The 15,438-nt window shown below is 51.5% G+C and overlaps 1 protein-coding gene across 1 annotated transcript in view; it reads left to right on the top strand.

The window, feature by feature from the left end:
• SCAMP5 (secretory carrier membrane protein 5) overlaps positions 1-14,674 on the top strand; it is a 20,459-nt gene extending 5,785 nt beyond the window's left edge. The window contains exons 3-8 of the mRNA XM_004687580.2: positions 6,330-6,383; positions 7,112-7,240; positions 10,111-10,267; positions 11,159-11,260; positions 11,688-11,805; positions 12,036-14,674. Coding sequence (XP_004687637.1) covers positions 6,377-6,383; positions 7,112-7,240; positions 10,111-10,267; positions 11,159-11,260; positions 11,688-11,805; positions 12,036-12,230 — 708 coding nt within the window. The 5' untranslated portion in view covers positions 6,330-6,376 and the 3' untranslated portion in view covers positions 12,231-14,674. The remainder of the gene's footprint in view (positions 1-6,329; positions 6,384-7,111; positions 7,241-10,110; positions 10,268-11,158; positions 11,261-11,687; positions 11,806-12,035) is intronic.
• Positions 14,675-15,438: the final 764 nt, after the last annotated feature.

Consider the following 15,438-nt stretch of genomic DNA (forward strand, 5'->3'; position numbering starts at 1 on the left):
AAAAAAAAAAAAAAAAAGAATGTGATTCCTTAGTGGCTTCTAAGGCTTTGAGGATAAAGGCCCCAAATTCTGCTGGTGACTTTCAAGACTAGGAAAACTTGGCCTCTCCCACCTTTCAAAGCTGTTTTGCCTTTCTTCCCTCCCTCCACATTGAGCTTTCTCACTGTTCTACCTCTTTCTGTTCCTTGAATATGCCATGTTACTGTGCTGAGCATCACACATTCCTGCCCCTGGCCCCCTGAATGTCTCTTACTAATCCTTCAGGATTCAACTCTGATGTCCCTTCCTCTATGAAGCCCTCCCTGGCTCCTCCAGGATGTTCTGTCATCCCACAGCTTTTTGTTTCCGCTCAAGCTGTGCTATAACTACGCTGTGGTTGCCCCTTGAGTTGGGTCCTTTGCTCTTACGTCCTCCCTCTCTATTGCAGCCTGTTTCCTCTGGTACCAAGAAAATGGAAGCAGATGTGAGGGACTGTTCTTTCCAAGGCCTCAAACCTGCCCACGTCTTCTGCGTCATGCCGTCCTTCCACTTGTTAGGATCGAGGCGGTCCCACCTGCTGTGCAGGAGCCCATGTTTCTCCCCGCTGTCGGTATCTCTCTTGTAATCACAGCTGTCTCCGGGATCTTTCTCATCGCTCACTTATTTCCATCCTAAACATTCCTCAACCACAGCAGCCCTGGACCACCACATACCCCACCTAGGTAGTATCTAATCTCTGTTCCCTTCCTTGTTTTTTGAAAAAAGATTTATTTATGCACACAAGAACTGGGGTACAGAACAGAGGTGCAGGAGGGGGGCTGCAGTAGCTGCGGATAGCTTCATAGGGCTGCGCTTTAACCCCTTGCGCCACCAGGGAGGGCCCTCCGTCCTCTTCCTAAGCAGCTTCACAACTGCTCTCAGCTTACCAGTTTTACTGGCTCTAATTTGGCTGCTGCTCCTGCCCACACCCAGGTCTCCATGGCTGCCCAAACAATGCTTTCTGGGGTCGCAGATGACTTGCCATTGCTAAGTGTAATGCAGACTTTTCGGGCACATTTCCTGCTGGCCTTCTCAGTGGCTCACTGGTGTCCACTCTCTACTCCTGGGTTTGGAGACTGTCCCCTCTTCTTCCTGCCTCATCAGCTGCACCTCGGCTCTGCCAGCTCCTCTCCTTCCGCCTGACTTGTTCTTTTTCATTTTTTCATAAAAAGTACTACATTTTTTTTGTGATCCCTAATGTAAAAAGATGTGCTGAATTTGAGCAACTCGAAGATGGACATGTTGATAGTTCTGAAAACATTTTGTCTTCTGTGCCTGAAACATTTTTGGTGTCTTATGATTACAAATTGGCAGTTTTGTTTCTTTCGGTAAATAAAATAATGATCTATCTTGAAATTGGTGGTGAATGGGTTTAGCAATATAAAGATTGTAAAAATTCTCCCTCCCACCTGCTCCATATCTACACATATATATATTTCCCCCACAACTTACTTCCATAGTTTTCAAAGCCACAGAATAGGTTATAAAACTGTTCAATGAATACCTGCAGGATCTATCACCTCAACTCACCATTTGTTAATATTTTGCAGTATTTGTCTTACCTATTTTTTTTTTTGCAGAACCATTTGAAAGTAAGTTGCAGACAGTTGCCTCCACATGTATCTTCCCAGAACAAAGATGTTTGCCTACCCTATATAACCACAGCACCTAAGAAATTTAACTTTGAGCCTTGGTATATACTATGAAGTTGGCATTCAAACTTTTATACTTGTCTTAACAATTTTCTTTACCACTGTGATTTGAAAATCCAGGATCCTCTCAAGGATCATTGCATGTCTCTAGTCCTTTTTCTTTAGATGAGTTCCCTCCACCAATTTTGTCTTTTATGACATTAATATTTGTCCTGGAGTATTTTCCACAATCTGGATTTGACTAGTTATTTTTTCATAATTTTGTGCACATTAATGCTTGAGTCACAATGCTACACAGATGATGGTGTCCCAGTACGAGTGTCACACCAGGGGCATGATGTCCTTTCATCCCATTATCAAGAATGCTAGTTTTGGGGTCCTCTCAGGTGGCGCAGCAGGTTTAAGTGCAGCACTGCAAGCTGGCTGAGGCCACTTCAGTTTGATCCCCTGCCCTGGAGGTGATCCACAAGGCGCAGCAGAGATCTCCTGTCTTGCCTGCTGCTCCCCTCAGGAGTGTACTTTGTTGATCTGCTGACTTTGTTCCCCATTCTCTCTGGTGAATCCTCTTACTGCCCCTGCACTTCTGGCCTGTACCCCCGTTCTGTATGCATAAATAAATCTTAAAAAAAATGCTAGGTTTGGTTACTGAGCATTATGGATTGGATTCTCTTCATTATAGGAGGCTATTTCTTTGTTGTGACTATAAGTAATCCAGGCTCTCAAACTGCACCAGTTCTTTAACATTTTTATTTATTTTTGTATAGAAGAACTGGAGTGTAGGCCAGAGGTACAGGGCGTGTGTGTGAGAGAGGATTCACCAGAGACAGAGTGGGGAGTGGAACAGGTGGGTCTTTTGAAATACACTGCTGAGGGGAGCAGCAGATGAGACAGGAGAGGTCTGCTGTGCCCATGTGGGTCAGCTCCCTGGCTGGGGATCCAACTCCAGCAGTCACAGTGATAGCCTGAGACCTAACCCCCAGGCTGCCATTCCTTCTGTCTTTGTCAGATCTTTCCTGCCTTTTGTGTGTCCGTGTGGATTTGTGCCTTCCTTTCACTCAGGGTCTTATGACCCATTCCTAATATTATTCAGGTTTTTCTCAGCTTTTTATTTTGAAAACCTACTCTACACTAAAATGGAAAGATTTGTCCATGGGACACTTCATCGACTCATTGATTGTTAATTATCTGCCACATTTGCTTTGATTTCTTGTCTAGTCAGCCACTATTTTTTATTTTTTTAACGATTTATTTATTCATTCATACAGAACTGGGGTACAGGCCAGAGGTGCAGGGTGGTGAGAGGATTCACCAGAGACAGAGCGGGAAGCAGAACAGGCAGATCGGCGAAGTACACTGCTGAGGGGAGCAGCGGGCGGGTCAGGAGAGGTCTGCCGCGCCATGTGGTCACCTCCGGGGCAGGCGGGAATCGAACTCATGAGGAAGCGGCTTTAGATTCTCAGTGCTGTGCTTTAACCCGCTGCGCCACCAGGGAGGGCCTATTTTTTATTTTTTTAACGATTTATTTATTCATTCATACAGAACTGGGGTACAGGCCAGAGGTGCAGGGTGGTGAGAGGATTCACCAGAGACAGAGTGGGAAGCAGAACAGGCAGATCGGCGAAGTACACTGCTGAGGGGAGCAGCAGGCAGGCCAGGAGAGGTCTGCCACGCCATGTGGTCACCTCTGGGGCAAGCAGATCGAACTCATGGGGAAATGGCTTTAGCCTCTTAGTGGTGTGCTTTAACCCACTGCGCCACCAGGGAGGGCCCTATTTTTTATTTTTTGTCTGAAGGAAGTTTCAGCTCTCACGATACTTTACCCCTAAGTAAAGCACATATTTCCTAAAAATAAAAATATTTTTCTCATAAGCCCAGTCTAAGCACTACATCCAAAGGAGTATGGCATTGGCACAATGCTGTTTTCCAGTTTCTAGTCTTTGTTCACTTTTCTGTTCTCCTGGATGGCTCTGCATTTCCCCTGAGTTGGGATCAGTCAGAGTTTACACACTGCTTACTATCTGTTGCCACAGAGCTGTGTTTCATGCATCTAATCCCTTGCTGTCTTATTTTGTTTCATGTGTTATCTTTTAGGATTTCACATTTCTTAACAGTCCAGGCTGGTGCAGAAATGAGAATGCTGCACCACTGGCATTGGTCTGATTATCAGGGTTAGATTCGGGTGATACACTTTGCCTCCGGTGCTGCATGGGGATTTCTGCCTCCCTCTACATGAGTCACCTGCGGAGGCCGTAATGTCTGCTCACGCCTTGGTGAGGTTAAGTTACGTCTGGCCCAAGGTGGCATCTGCCAGCTTTCTCCACAGGAAGAGTTCCCGTTCCCCTTGTAGTTAGAAAGCCAACTTTGGGCTGTTGCTTTGAGGAACCGCCCGCCTCCCTCCCTGTCACTCGGGGTTTTAGCAGCTGTTGACCATCCTTGCCTGAGGCAACAGAACAGAGTTTTCATAATTTTGTCATTTCTGCTTTTATTGCTAGCATTCTCTCTTTCTCTCTCTTTTTAATTTGACTTGTGTTTTTATTTATTTATTTATGTATGTATGTATACAGAACTGGGGTACAGGCCAGATGTGTGTGGGGTGAGAGGATTCACCAAAGACAGAGCAGGGAGCAGAATGGGCAGACTTACTAAAATACATTGCTGTGGGGAGCAGTGGGTAGGTCAGGAGAGGTCTGCTGGGCCGTATGAGTCACCTCCCTGGCTGGGGATCAGACTTGTGCTGCAGTGGCTGTGATAGCGTCATAGTGCTGTGCTTTAACCCATTGCACCACCAGGAAGAGCCCTGCAGCTAGCATTCTCTAAAGAAGACCTTCCTCTCTTTCTAAGGACAAAGGTCACCTTGGACTCATGATTAAACATTTAGTATGTTATATATGTTTTCTTTCATTACTCATATTGATCATTGTTATTTTTTGATGCTCTTAATTATCCCATTTAGTTGGGATTAAACTTCTGTCCTGTCAACATGTCCCACTAATTGAATTAGCTGTTTCTGGCACAAGATAGTCTGGCCTGACCCGCCAGCTTGTGACCAGCCATATGTGTGTATTTCAAGTCATGAGCTCATACTGGTACTGACACCTGCAATTCAAATCCAGCATCACAGGGCTCTTTCTTTCCTTCCCACACTCCATAGTCTGTCTCCTACTCTGAAAGGAAGAACCGGGTTCCTAACATTAGGGCATCTGCTCTCACGCTTTCTCCGATAGCCTCCATAGGACAGAGGCTTGGAATCGCCACATTCGTGGGACAGACACAGCCGTGTGAACACGTACAATTTCTTTCCAGTTGTTTAGTCCTTGAGATAGAGCCTTCCACAAGAGCAAGCCATGCTGTGATCAAATTACTTGACCAGTTCTTTTTTCTGTGTGGCTGTGTTACCATTTCTGTACAGTCGGCTTTGTTCTTTATTTTATCTTCAGCATTCCCAGTATATTTGGGGTGCTCCTCACACTTGCCTTGCTTGTAAGGCAGCTCTTGTCTTGCCTCGGAGCTGCACCTCTTCCCCCAGGTGCTTCCTGGGATGGACAGCTCTGCTGTCTACTTCAGAGCTCACATTGGCAAGCGGTCTTCCCGACTCCCCAAATCCACCTCAGGGTCTCCAACGGCCTCAATAATGAGCCCTGACTTCTCCCCACCTCCCACTGCACCTTGCCAGCAACATTCTTGCTGCTTCCCTGTTTGCTTTCTTTGCTTTGGTCACATCGGTTTTCTTTCCTTTACCTAAAGCACGAGACTCCTTCATGTATGAGCAACTGTCTGCTTCCCCTTTGCCCAGAAGGCTCTCCTGGATACCTCCTCTGTGTATAAGTTCCCTGGTTCCCCAGACCAGACCAGATTCCCTTGACATGTGCTGGGTGTGTCATAGCAGCCATGCTTCTCCAGTGTTATTGACTGCACTGGTTATTGACAGTTTTTTTTTTTTTAAAGATTTTATTTATTTATTCATATAGAACTGGGGTATAGGCCAGAGATGCAGAGGGTGAGAGGATTCACCAGAGACAGAGTGGGGAGCAGAACAGGCAGATTGATGAAGTACGCTGCTGAGGGGAGCAGCGAGCGGGTCAGGAGAGGTCTGCTGTGCCATATGGTCACTTCCGGGGCAGGTGGGGATCGAACTCATGCGGAAGTGGCTTAAGTTTCTTAGTGCTGCGCTTTAACCCGCTGCGCCACCAGGGAAGGCCTATTGACAGTTTTTTTGCCTAGTGCAGGGTCCACCTCTGTCCTCTTGTTGCTGCCTCCAACAAATGAACCAGTGGTCAGAGGCAGACACAGGAGGAAGGTGGCCCAGCCAGGGCTCTGCCTATGTTCGGGGGTCAAGGAATAGAATATCCTTTTTCAGAGGTCGCTGGTTCCCTTTCCTTCCCAGCTTCCTCTCCCATCCTTGGATGGGTTTTTCTGAGAATGGTCTTTGCACCTCGAGGCACAGGGTGGGATGGCCCTATTGGAGGCAGTTGTTGGGGTTTTGCAAGTCGGGGTTCTCTCCGCTGAGCTCATTCTACTATGGCTGGGGGAGTTGGGTCTTGCTCCAGGGAGTTTCCAGCAGGTTGGGGCTGAGAGAGAGACTGGGTTGGTCCAATCATGATCCTCATCTTTTTTATCTTTTTCTTTTAGCTCCTACCTTTTTTTTTTTTTCCTTTTCAGTTCAGGACGAAGAGACGTGGCAGGCCGCTGGGCATTCTGGTGCCAACATGGCAGGTAAGGAGGAGGCAGGTCACATGGGTAGGACATGAAAGTGAGCATAAGGTGGGTGGCCTTTTTCCTAATTCCCATTACCCACCCCCACCCCCAATTTTGGGGAGGTCAGTTTTTATCCTCAGTCCCCCCTGAGGCCTGTCTGAGGCCCTCAGGATGGCACTGGTGAGCCCTCTGTAAGACTCCTGCCCTTGGAACGACGGAAAGCCCAAACATCCCGATGTCCTGGTCCCCTTGGCCACCCTTTCCCCTGTCACCATTGTTGCTTATTTGCTAAGACCTTATCCTTCTGACTTCCAGAGGCTCAGGCCTAGAATGCCAGAGCTGGAGGGACCTTTGGGGATGATCTCACCCAGCCTCTGCTCCTTACATAAACTGAAGACCAGAGAGGGCTGGTGACTTGCCCCAAAGTGTGAATGTTGGAGTGGTGGCTAGAACCCAGGTCTGCAGACTCACCCTTCCTGCTTCCCCTGTGTGGAAGGGCTCCCCTCAGAGAATGCTACTGCTCTCTGAGGGAAACATTTATTGTTTTTATTCTTCTGAGAGAGTACTCTGCCTCAGGGGTGATTTGGGGACCTCATCCAGGAAGCTGGCATGGATGGGTGGGGATAGCAAAGTGGCCTGTGGCTGAGGGCCCAGGGAACAGCCCAGACCAGGGGAAGAATGTATACAGCGGTCTTCAGGGAGGGGAGATGTTCAAGGTGACGCCACACGATGTGCCTCATCCACAGAGAAGGTGAACAACTTCCCGCCGTTGCCCAAGTTCATCCCTTTGAAGCCATGTTTCTACCAAGACTTCGAAGCAGACATCCCTCCCCAGCATCTCAGCATGACTAAGCGCCTCTACTACCTCTGGATGTGTGAGTGCCGTGGGCTGGGCATGGGCTGGGGGTGCACGGGGGGGTTGGGGTGAGGTTGTCCACAGGCCTGCTGTGCTTCACCCCACTTGCAGCATCTGCATGGCCAGGTAAGCTTTCCCCTGCCTGGCTCCCCACAGGCTCCTCTCATGGCTAACTCCCCAGACACCCCCTCCCCCTCCCACACACCCCAGGCCTCTGTTCCCTTCTTCCCTCCATCTCCCACCCACAGAGCATCTGGCTAAGGGTGATTCCTCCACAGGAATAGTTTTCTAAGGAACCTCTGGTGACTGCCTCAGGATTCTGAATTTGGAAAAGAATCTTTCACTCTAAAGTCACACTTTTCTTGCTTTCTCTGGGAAACTGCTCAAGAAAAGAGCATTTAACCTGGAGTTGGGAGCTGAGGGGCCCAGCGGGGCTGGTTGCTCTCCTTCCCTTGCGGTGGGCTCCTCACTTGCAGGAGGTTGCAGGCTCATTGGTCACGTGCTGCTCTGTGTTATATGTTCTGTACACTTTAGAGTCTAGGTCTTGATATTTGAGATTCTGTGGTGCAGTGTTTAAAGGCCCAGGTTTCTAATGGTCTGGGGCAGATTGATAGGGAGAGTGTCACCTTGGGGGCATGGGACTTAACAGTGGCCATTCTGGCTGGTCCAGGGTCCCTCTTAGGCATGTGCAAGGCAGGCAGGCCAGCTGCCCTGTGCTAAGTCCTGGTCCAGGGTCCCTCTTAGGCATGTGCAAGGCAGGCAGGCCAGCTGCCCTGTGCTAAGTCCTGGCCTCAGGGAGCCCCAGCCACCTGCAAGGTGACCACAGCCAGCTGAGCTCACATGACGTTGCCCGGACTGCTCCCCTGGCCACTCAGTGACTGTACCAGGACAGTGGTAAAGAACGCGGTCTTTGCAGCAGCTCCTTCCCGGATGGCAGGAATAGTATGGGAACAGATAGATGATTGTCAAGTCCTGGCCAACCTTTGGTTGGAGAAGGGCCCTCTCCATGGTACACGAGAGGAGGAAGGGTCAGGCAGGTATGGGAGATCTGTAGCTGAGCAGGGAATGAGGAGGTTGGCTCTGATGCTTCCATCTTTTTCATCACATGTGGTATAGCAGTGGGATTAGAATGTTTGTAGACAGAAGGTGAGGACGCAATCCAGGGAAACCTGACAGCTAAGCCTTCTGGGCCAGGCACAGGGTCCAGTTGAGCTTGACCGCTGTGGACAGAGAGTGCTGCCAGGCTTCCCTTGTGGTGCTGCTTCCTAGTAACGTTCAGCTTGGGTTCGGACGGCAGTTGCGTCCACCCAGGCTGAGTGTGCCTGGGAGGCAACAGCAAAGGGGTAAGCAGAGAGGTCTGATGCATCACAGGCTCTGAGCTGCATGGCGGGGAGATAAATGAAAGCGGATAGCTAGAGGGAAGTGCCAAGTCCAGAGAAGTCCATTCCAAGAAGGTGGCAGACAGTTGAAGCAGGAACACTAGCTCAGCCACGCTGGGGTTGGGGGCCTGGGAAGCAAGAGGTACACCGGCGTGGAAGACAGATACAGCTGGTCTCATGGAGTTACGCGGCCTTGCACCTGGGAGACAGGCAGGTTTGGTGCCATGTAGACCATCTCCATGTGCCAGTGAAACCAGCCATCCATGTTACGTCTTTCTTTGTAAAGAGCAAACAAAATCAATGAGAACACCAAGGTTGCAGGCACTGTGAAGAAATGCCTGCACTTGGCATAAGGGGCCCTGAGGTGGGTGTGTTCACAGGGGACAGGGTTGTCAGGCCAGAGTTGGGGAGGAACTTTCCCCAAGAAGATCTCATCTGGGAGCTGGAATTAAGGGCTATAAATATCCTCCTAAGCCCTCACCCTTGAGATGCTTAAGGGTTTCTATTCAGAAACCAAGACCACAGACACCTGGCTGTTTGAAGCCAAGACAGCCTGCTTGCCTTCACTCATCCAGCAGGTCTTCATGGAGCTTTGAAGGAATTCAGCCTGATGCCCCAGGAGGGAGCACACTGATGCCAGAAGAGCAGGGAGTGTCAGTGCCAGCAGCCGATAAGGCGTCTTTGACTCCATGGTGCTGTATCCCAGAGTTCAGCTAGAATGTGAGGGAGCCTTGCATCCACTCTTGTCTGGTTGATGAACTGGGGTGGCCCTTGGAGAATCATGACAGCAGCGCAGCTCTGCAGGAGAGCAGAGGGAGAGGAAATGAAAGGGCCACCAGTGTGGTGGGTGGCTTCGTGGAGGAGGTGCTGTGATAGTGGTCTAGGAGAGATTTGATAATGGCCAGTGTTCCAGCCACTGCCACCTCCCCTTTGAAGTTTAGGGCAGATGGTACAATTACTTGAAGAGACCAGGTCTTTTCCTTCCCCCTTTTTGTGCCCTGCCTTACAAGAGAAGATGGAAGATGGGTTTCCTGCCTTGGCCTTGATGATTGCTGATGGTCTGGGAGGGCCAGGGACTGAGGTCATTCTTACAAGGAGAAGAGCATTACTACTACCTAAGGCTTTGGGGCCCTTCAGAGGATTGCTGGGCTGAGGCTCTGGGTCCCTGCTCTGGAGAGTCTCTGCTCCAGATTGCTCAGACCCCTAGGAGTGGGTGTGGGAGGGATTGGTCTAAGCTCCAGCTTTCTTTCTTACAGTCTGTACTTCCTCTGTATGTGTGTGTCTCGTGTATCTGTGTCCACGGATGTGGGTCACGATATGAATCTGTTGAAATGTGGTTTGCATGTGTTTGCGTGTGTGTATCACTGTGCTTGTTTGTGCTGCTTGCACGTGTCTGTGGGTCTGTGTGGAGTTACGGGTGTTGTGTTTGTGTCTGGGCGCTCATGTGTCTCTGCATGGACCTGCGTCTGTGTCCGTCTGTGTGTGCGTGCATGTGCTCCTGGGTCTGCAGTGAACAGCGTCACGCTGGCCGTGAACCTGGTGGGCTGTCTCGCGTGGCTGATCGGAGGCGGGGGAGCCACCAACTTTGGCCTCGCCTTTCTCTGGCTCATCCTCTTCACACCCTGCTCCTACGTCTGCTGGTTTCGGCCCATTTACAAGGCCTTCAAGTAAGTGGCTGTTACTGACCCCAGCTCCTAGCCCTTCTCCCCTGTCTCTCCTCTACATCTTTTCTCACATGCCCAAACTCACCTTCCCTTGGCCACCTTCATTTTAGACTACCAGGCAGAACTGGGGCTTCCTGGAAACTGCAGGGCCTGGTGAGAGGGCTGGGAGTCAGAGCCTTCCCCTCCTCACACTACTGCTGGGCAGCACAGACTAGGCCTGTTTTCGTTTTGCCTTCCCCAGCCAGCCCCATGTTAACTTTTGCTATGGTGCTGCCTGTCTTGGTGAAACTTGCACAGCCTTGTCCATGCGTGACTCGCTGACGTCGTGCCTGCGAAACCAAGGCGTTCATGTACCTCTGACACTACCTGTATGCTAGTGAGGCCTTCCACTGCTGTGCCAGAGGGTCCACTCATGCATGTCTCAGTGGCGCTAACTGTCTTGGTGCCCACGGTCCACCCACGGGCCTCAAATGTCATTGCCCATCAGACCACCCATCTATGTGCCAATAAGGTGTTCGTTCTAGTGGGACTTTCTACCTTTGAGCTGTGGCACCATCCAGCCATGTGCCAGTGGAGCTGTCCGGCCCCTGGACACTGGGTTGTTTCTGCCACAATGGTCTCATCGACTCCTGTACCGGTGAGGCCACGCAGCCACACTCTGTTGGGTGGGCCGTGCTCCACGAGGGGATCTCTCCCTGTGTAAAGTTGCACACACAGGCCTAACACATGGGAACTTGCAAAGATCTGTGAGCAAAGCCTGCCGTATTTTGGCCTCTCAGTTAAGGCCTTTAAATAACTCTGTCCATCATGCACTCACTCTAACTTGGGCGGGCTCGGGGACCTTGAAGACTGGGGGCTTCCGCCCAGTGACAGGAGCCACCTCCTCTGCTGCAGGACCGACAGTTCCTTCAGTTTCATGGCATTCTTCTTCACCTTCATGGCCCAGATGGTCATCAGCATCATTCAGGCTGTGGGCATCCCAGGCTGGGGCGTCTGGTAAGAGACTGGGCTATCGGGGCTTATTGGGGGGTGGCAGGGCAACATTTTGGGTGTATCGTTTGCTTACTTCTGTGTGCTTAACTTGGGGACACCGTGTATTATTGGAAGGGAGACGATTTGGGATAGTGCAGTAGACGTGGCCACAACATTGGAGGGAGGGAGAAACTTGCAGTGATTTCTAAAGGCTAGAGGTGTCAAGCATCATGGGAAAACATGAGGGAAGGAAGGGAACCTTATGTTGGAGGAGCCCATCTCCTGACCTGTGGGGAAGGGTTCCTGCTGAAACCCTGTCCATGCCCTTGGGTATCACTAAGGTGATACTTGGCTCCTTAGCATCCAGTGAGATGGTCCCTTGCTCTCTGGGGCAGCTCCTGGGTACCCCTTCACCATGCCTGGCAGCCCCAGAGCTGACTTGTTCCCACAGCGGCTGGATCGCCACCATCTCCTTCTTTGGCACGAATGTCGGCTCAGCAGTGGTGATGCTCATTCCCACCGTCATGTTCACAGTCGTGGCTGTCTTTTCCTTCATCGCCCTCAGCATGGTATGTGGACACTCTGGGTGGTGGGAAGGGCTGTGATATGAAACTAGCCCGCCTCCAGGTTACAGGACCCCTGTGTCTTCCAAGGGATTCACTGTGGTGGGGGGACTTGGTGGGGTCCAGGGCATGGGTACAGAGGGCCAGCTGGCTTTTACAGGGACTGTCTTTGGCTCTTCCATCTTTCTTAGATGCCTCTTCCCTTTGATTGACGCCTCTTTCTTCTTCTCCTCCAGGTTCATAAGTTCTACCGGGGTAGTGGTGGGAGTTTCAGCAAAGCTCAGGAGGAGTGGACCACCGGGGCCTGGAAGAACCCACATGTGCAACAGGCAGCCCAGAACGCAGCTATGGGGGCTGCTCAGGGTGCCGTGAACCAGCCGCAGACTCAGTATTCCGCCACCCCCAACTACACATACTCTAATGAGATGTGAGCTGTGGAGCCTCCCGGAGGCAGGGCTGGGGGCCAGTGGGGTGGGGCTCAAGCCACATCATGTGTTGTGGTCACCAAGCAGGGTTCTCTTTCCCCTTTTCTCCTCCCCAACTTTGTACAAAGAATCAGAGTTATATATATATATATATACACACACACACACAAACGCGTGCGCGTACACACACACACGTATCTGTCTCTCCCCTCCCCCACCTTTTGGATTCTGCTCTCGGCACCCCGAGAGCTGTGGGCTGCACTTGGAGCTGTCCCATGCGGTGGTAGCTACGTCCGTGTCCCTTGTGAAGTAGTGTGCAGTGGAGGTCTCCGTTGTTGTGGTGCTAGATGTATGTTTAGAACTAAACCAGCTCCTCACCCTCCACCAGACTGCCCTCTTTGATTGTGGCCCAGGGACCCGTCATGGGACGGGGGAGACACAGCAGAGAGCCTGGCCCCCTCCCTAGGGTTATGAACTGAAACCCTTTCCACTTTCGGTCTTACTGGGAAGCAACAGTATTTAGCGCTCCTGGTAGTGGGGGGGGGGTAGGTTGGGGGTCTTCTCTCGCGCCTTCTGACCCTGGTCTCCCCCTCAAGCTCTCCCTGTCCCCCCTCTCCTCCCTGCTGTCATTTCTCTGTGGTCTCCTTTCCTGCCAGGCACTCTCCTCCCCATGTGGCATTTCTTTTGTCTTCTCCAATGCTCAGTGTCCCAGTTGTATCTAATTTCTGAGACTGAGCCCATTCCCAGATCAAGGAAGCATTGTCAGGGAGCTACACCTTTGACCTGTGGTGGGTGTGGCCCATGGCTGAGAAGCTGTGCTCACCCGGGGCGGGCGGGCGCCTGGTTGCCAGGGGATGGAAATGCAGGTCTCTCTCCTTGGTTCGGGAGTGTGGCCTGCAGGGGCAGGCTCCTCTTCTTCCAGCCCTGCTTCTGCCCTTTTATTCCTAGAGCTCCCTCAGTCCCCTCTCTCTGTGTCCCTCCTGGCACCCTCAGCTGCTGTGACCTGGTTCTCCTACCCACATCCAGGAGGGCAGATTCCACTGCCCTCCCTGAAGAGATGGGTGATGTCCAAGCACTTTTCAGAAAAAGGTGCAGTTGGAACAGATGCTGTGTAAATAACCGCTGGTGTCTGGGCGAGGTCTGGCTGGCCCAAGCCCACTGGGCAGATACTGGGTGTCTCTGAGCAGTAGCTGTTCAGTTGGGGGTTGGCAGAAGAGATGGGAATAGAGGGATGGGACAAGAGGGAGGTCAGAGGAGGAGGCAGGCAGGACTGGGTGAGAGGCAAGCATCCCTTCTCCTTTCTTTTAGCTTGCTTTTGGTCACAGGGCAGTGGGCCCTGAGCTCAGCCCAGGAAGAAGCAGAGGTCCATGTTCTTTGCAAGTACAAGGCTGGAATGGGATTGCAGTTTAGGTGGAAGGGTCCTAACTTGCTGCCCTCTACTGGACTTGGTTCTTGGCCCTTCTTCACCCTGTTAGAACCCCTTGCCCCTTTGAGGATGGTGATCTCAGGCCTATCAGGCTGTTGTGTTCTAAGCCTCATGGGGTTGTGACAGCACTTGGCTGCCTGAGACCTGGAGGGGAGCAGGCTCTCACCCACAGCGGCTGCCTGTTTCCCACCACCTTTTTACCTGGAGTCTTTGGCCTGAAAACACAACCCCCTCTTGGCCACGTGGGACTGGCTGCAGCTTGGAATGCAGCATGTGGCCTTCCAGTGCCATCCTGAGTTTTGAGTTCCAGACACTATTTCCCTGTAAGCGGAGTCTGGAACGTTCTCCTAGTCCCTTAGTTTTGAGCCACAGAGAGTGATAGGTTCTTTCCACCATCACTTTCTCTCTGGAAGCAGTTGTCACAGTCCCAATTACCTGAAGAGAGACCCTAGGTCTAGGCTCTTTTCCCCCGACTCTCTCCCACCCTGGACTTCTGTTTCCCCTTTCTGTAGTCTCTCTGGTAGATCCACGAGGCTCATGGTCTAGCAGTCAGCCCAGGACCCATGGCCCATGACCCATGACCCATGCCCCATGCCACCTCCAGTCAACTTTCTGCCCTTTCCTTTTCCCTGGCTTAGACCTAGATAGCCCTGATTCTGCCCTAGGGAAGACCTGTTACCTGTGTGTGGCCCAGCTTGTCCAGACCTTGGGATGCTGCATCTCCAGGCAACTATGCACTTTCCTGGGAAGAGAACCCATATGAGAAGTGGGGGTTGGGTAGATTCATTTCTGTTAAATGGTCTGGCTTGGGGATGGGGTGGAAAAAGGCCCAAGTCAGTTCTGGGAATCCACAGGTCTGCAGCCAGCCAATGACCTGCTTTTGCATTATTGGTGCCCACTGCTTCTCCTTGTCTCTGAGACATACAGACCATTTTCCAGTTGGCAGTTGACCTGCCTGAGCCAATGTGTCTGTCTGTGGTAACTGAGAGAACCATAATAAAGGGGAACATTTGGCCCTGTGTGATCCTGTGTCACGTGTCTTCTTGTGGGCCTGTGTGGAACCTCCCTGTGGGGCTACAGGGCACAGAAGCAGGGTGGGTGGAGTAGATCTGTGCCCTGTCATTCCCTGGGGCCAAGAGCCCTCTGTGGCTCCTTTACCTGAGGCAGCCTTGAGTAGGCTGCCACAGAGGCTGCTTGCCATTTGGAAGAAGGGGCTCTGAACTCCCTGAGGAACAAGTAGAAGGCCAGAGCAGTGGGTAGAGGGCAGTTTTGTCCATGCTGAGTGCAGGCGGGGGTAGAACGAAGGGCCCCACCTCAGCACTCGTCAGTGGTGACTGGCATCTGAGTGGGCAGCTCCAATCAGCACAGGGGTGCTGGGGGCCTGGGGGTGCTGAAGAGTGAAGACGGCCTCCAGGTACACCCACCGTTCTTTCTCTTCCCCTTGCCGATGCTGCATCCTCCACACACAGTGCAGCTGGTCCTCTGAGCACCTCTGCTACCCTGCGAGAGTCACCTCCAGTGGTGGCTTTCGCAGGGTCTCCCGCCCCCTACTTGTTTGCTTAGGCCAGTCTGCTTCCTCAAGGAGTGCTTTCCTCAAAATTTCTATGCGCGTTTGTCTCTGGAACAGGGAACCTTTTCCTTTATTTCTGTATTCTGTGCCCTTAAAACAAGCTTGGTAAATTCTCAGTAAGTGCCCCGGTGACTGTATGTATGTATGTATGTATGTACATACAAGCAGCTCTATGTATGCGGGATAGATTAGGAAGTGAGGGGGCGGCAATTTGGACA

Source organism: Condylura cristata, unplaced genomic scaffold (assembly GCF_000260355.1).
Source record: "Condylura cristata isolate star-nosed mole 26May11 unplaced genomic scaffold, ConCri1.0 scaffold00023, whole genome shotgun sequence".
Classification (NCBI taxonomy): Eukaryota; Metazoa; Chordata; class Mammalia; order Eulipotyphla; family Talpidae; genus Condylura; species Condylura cristata.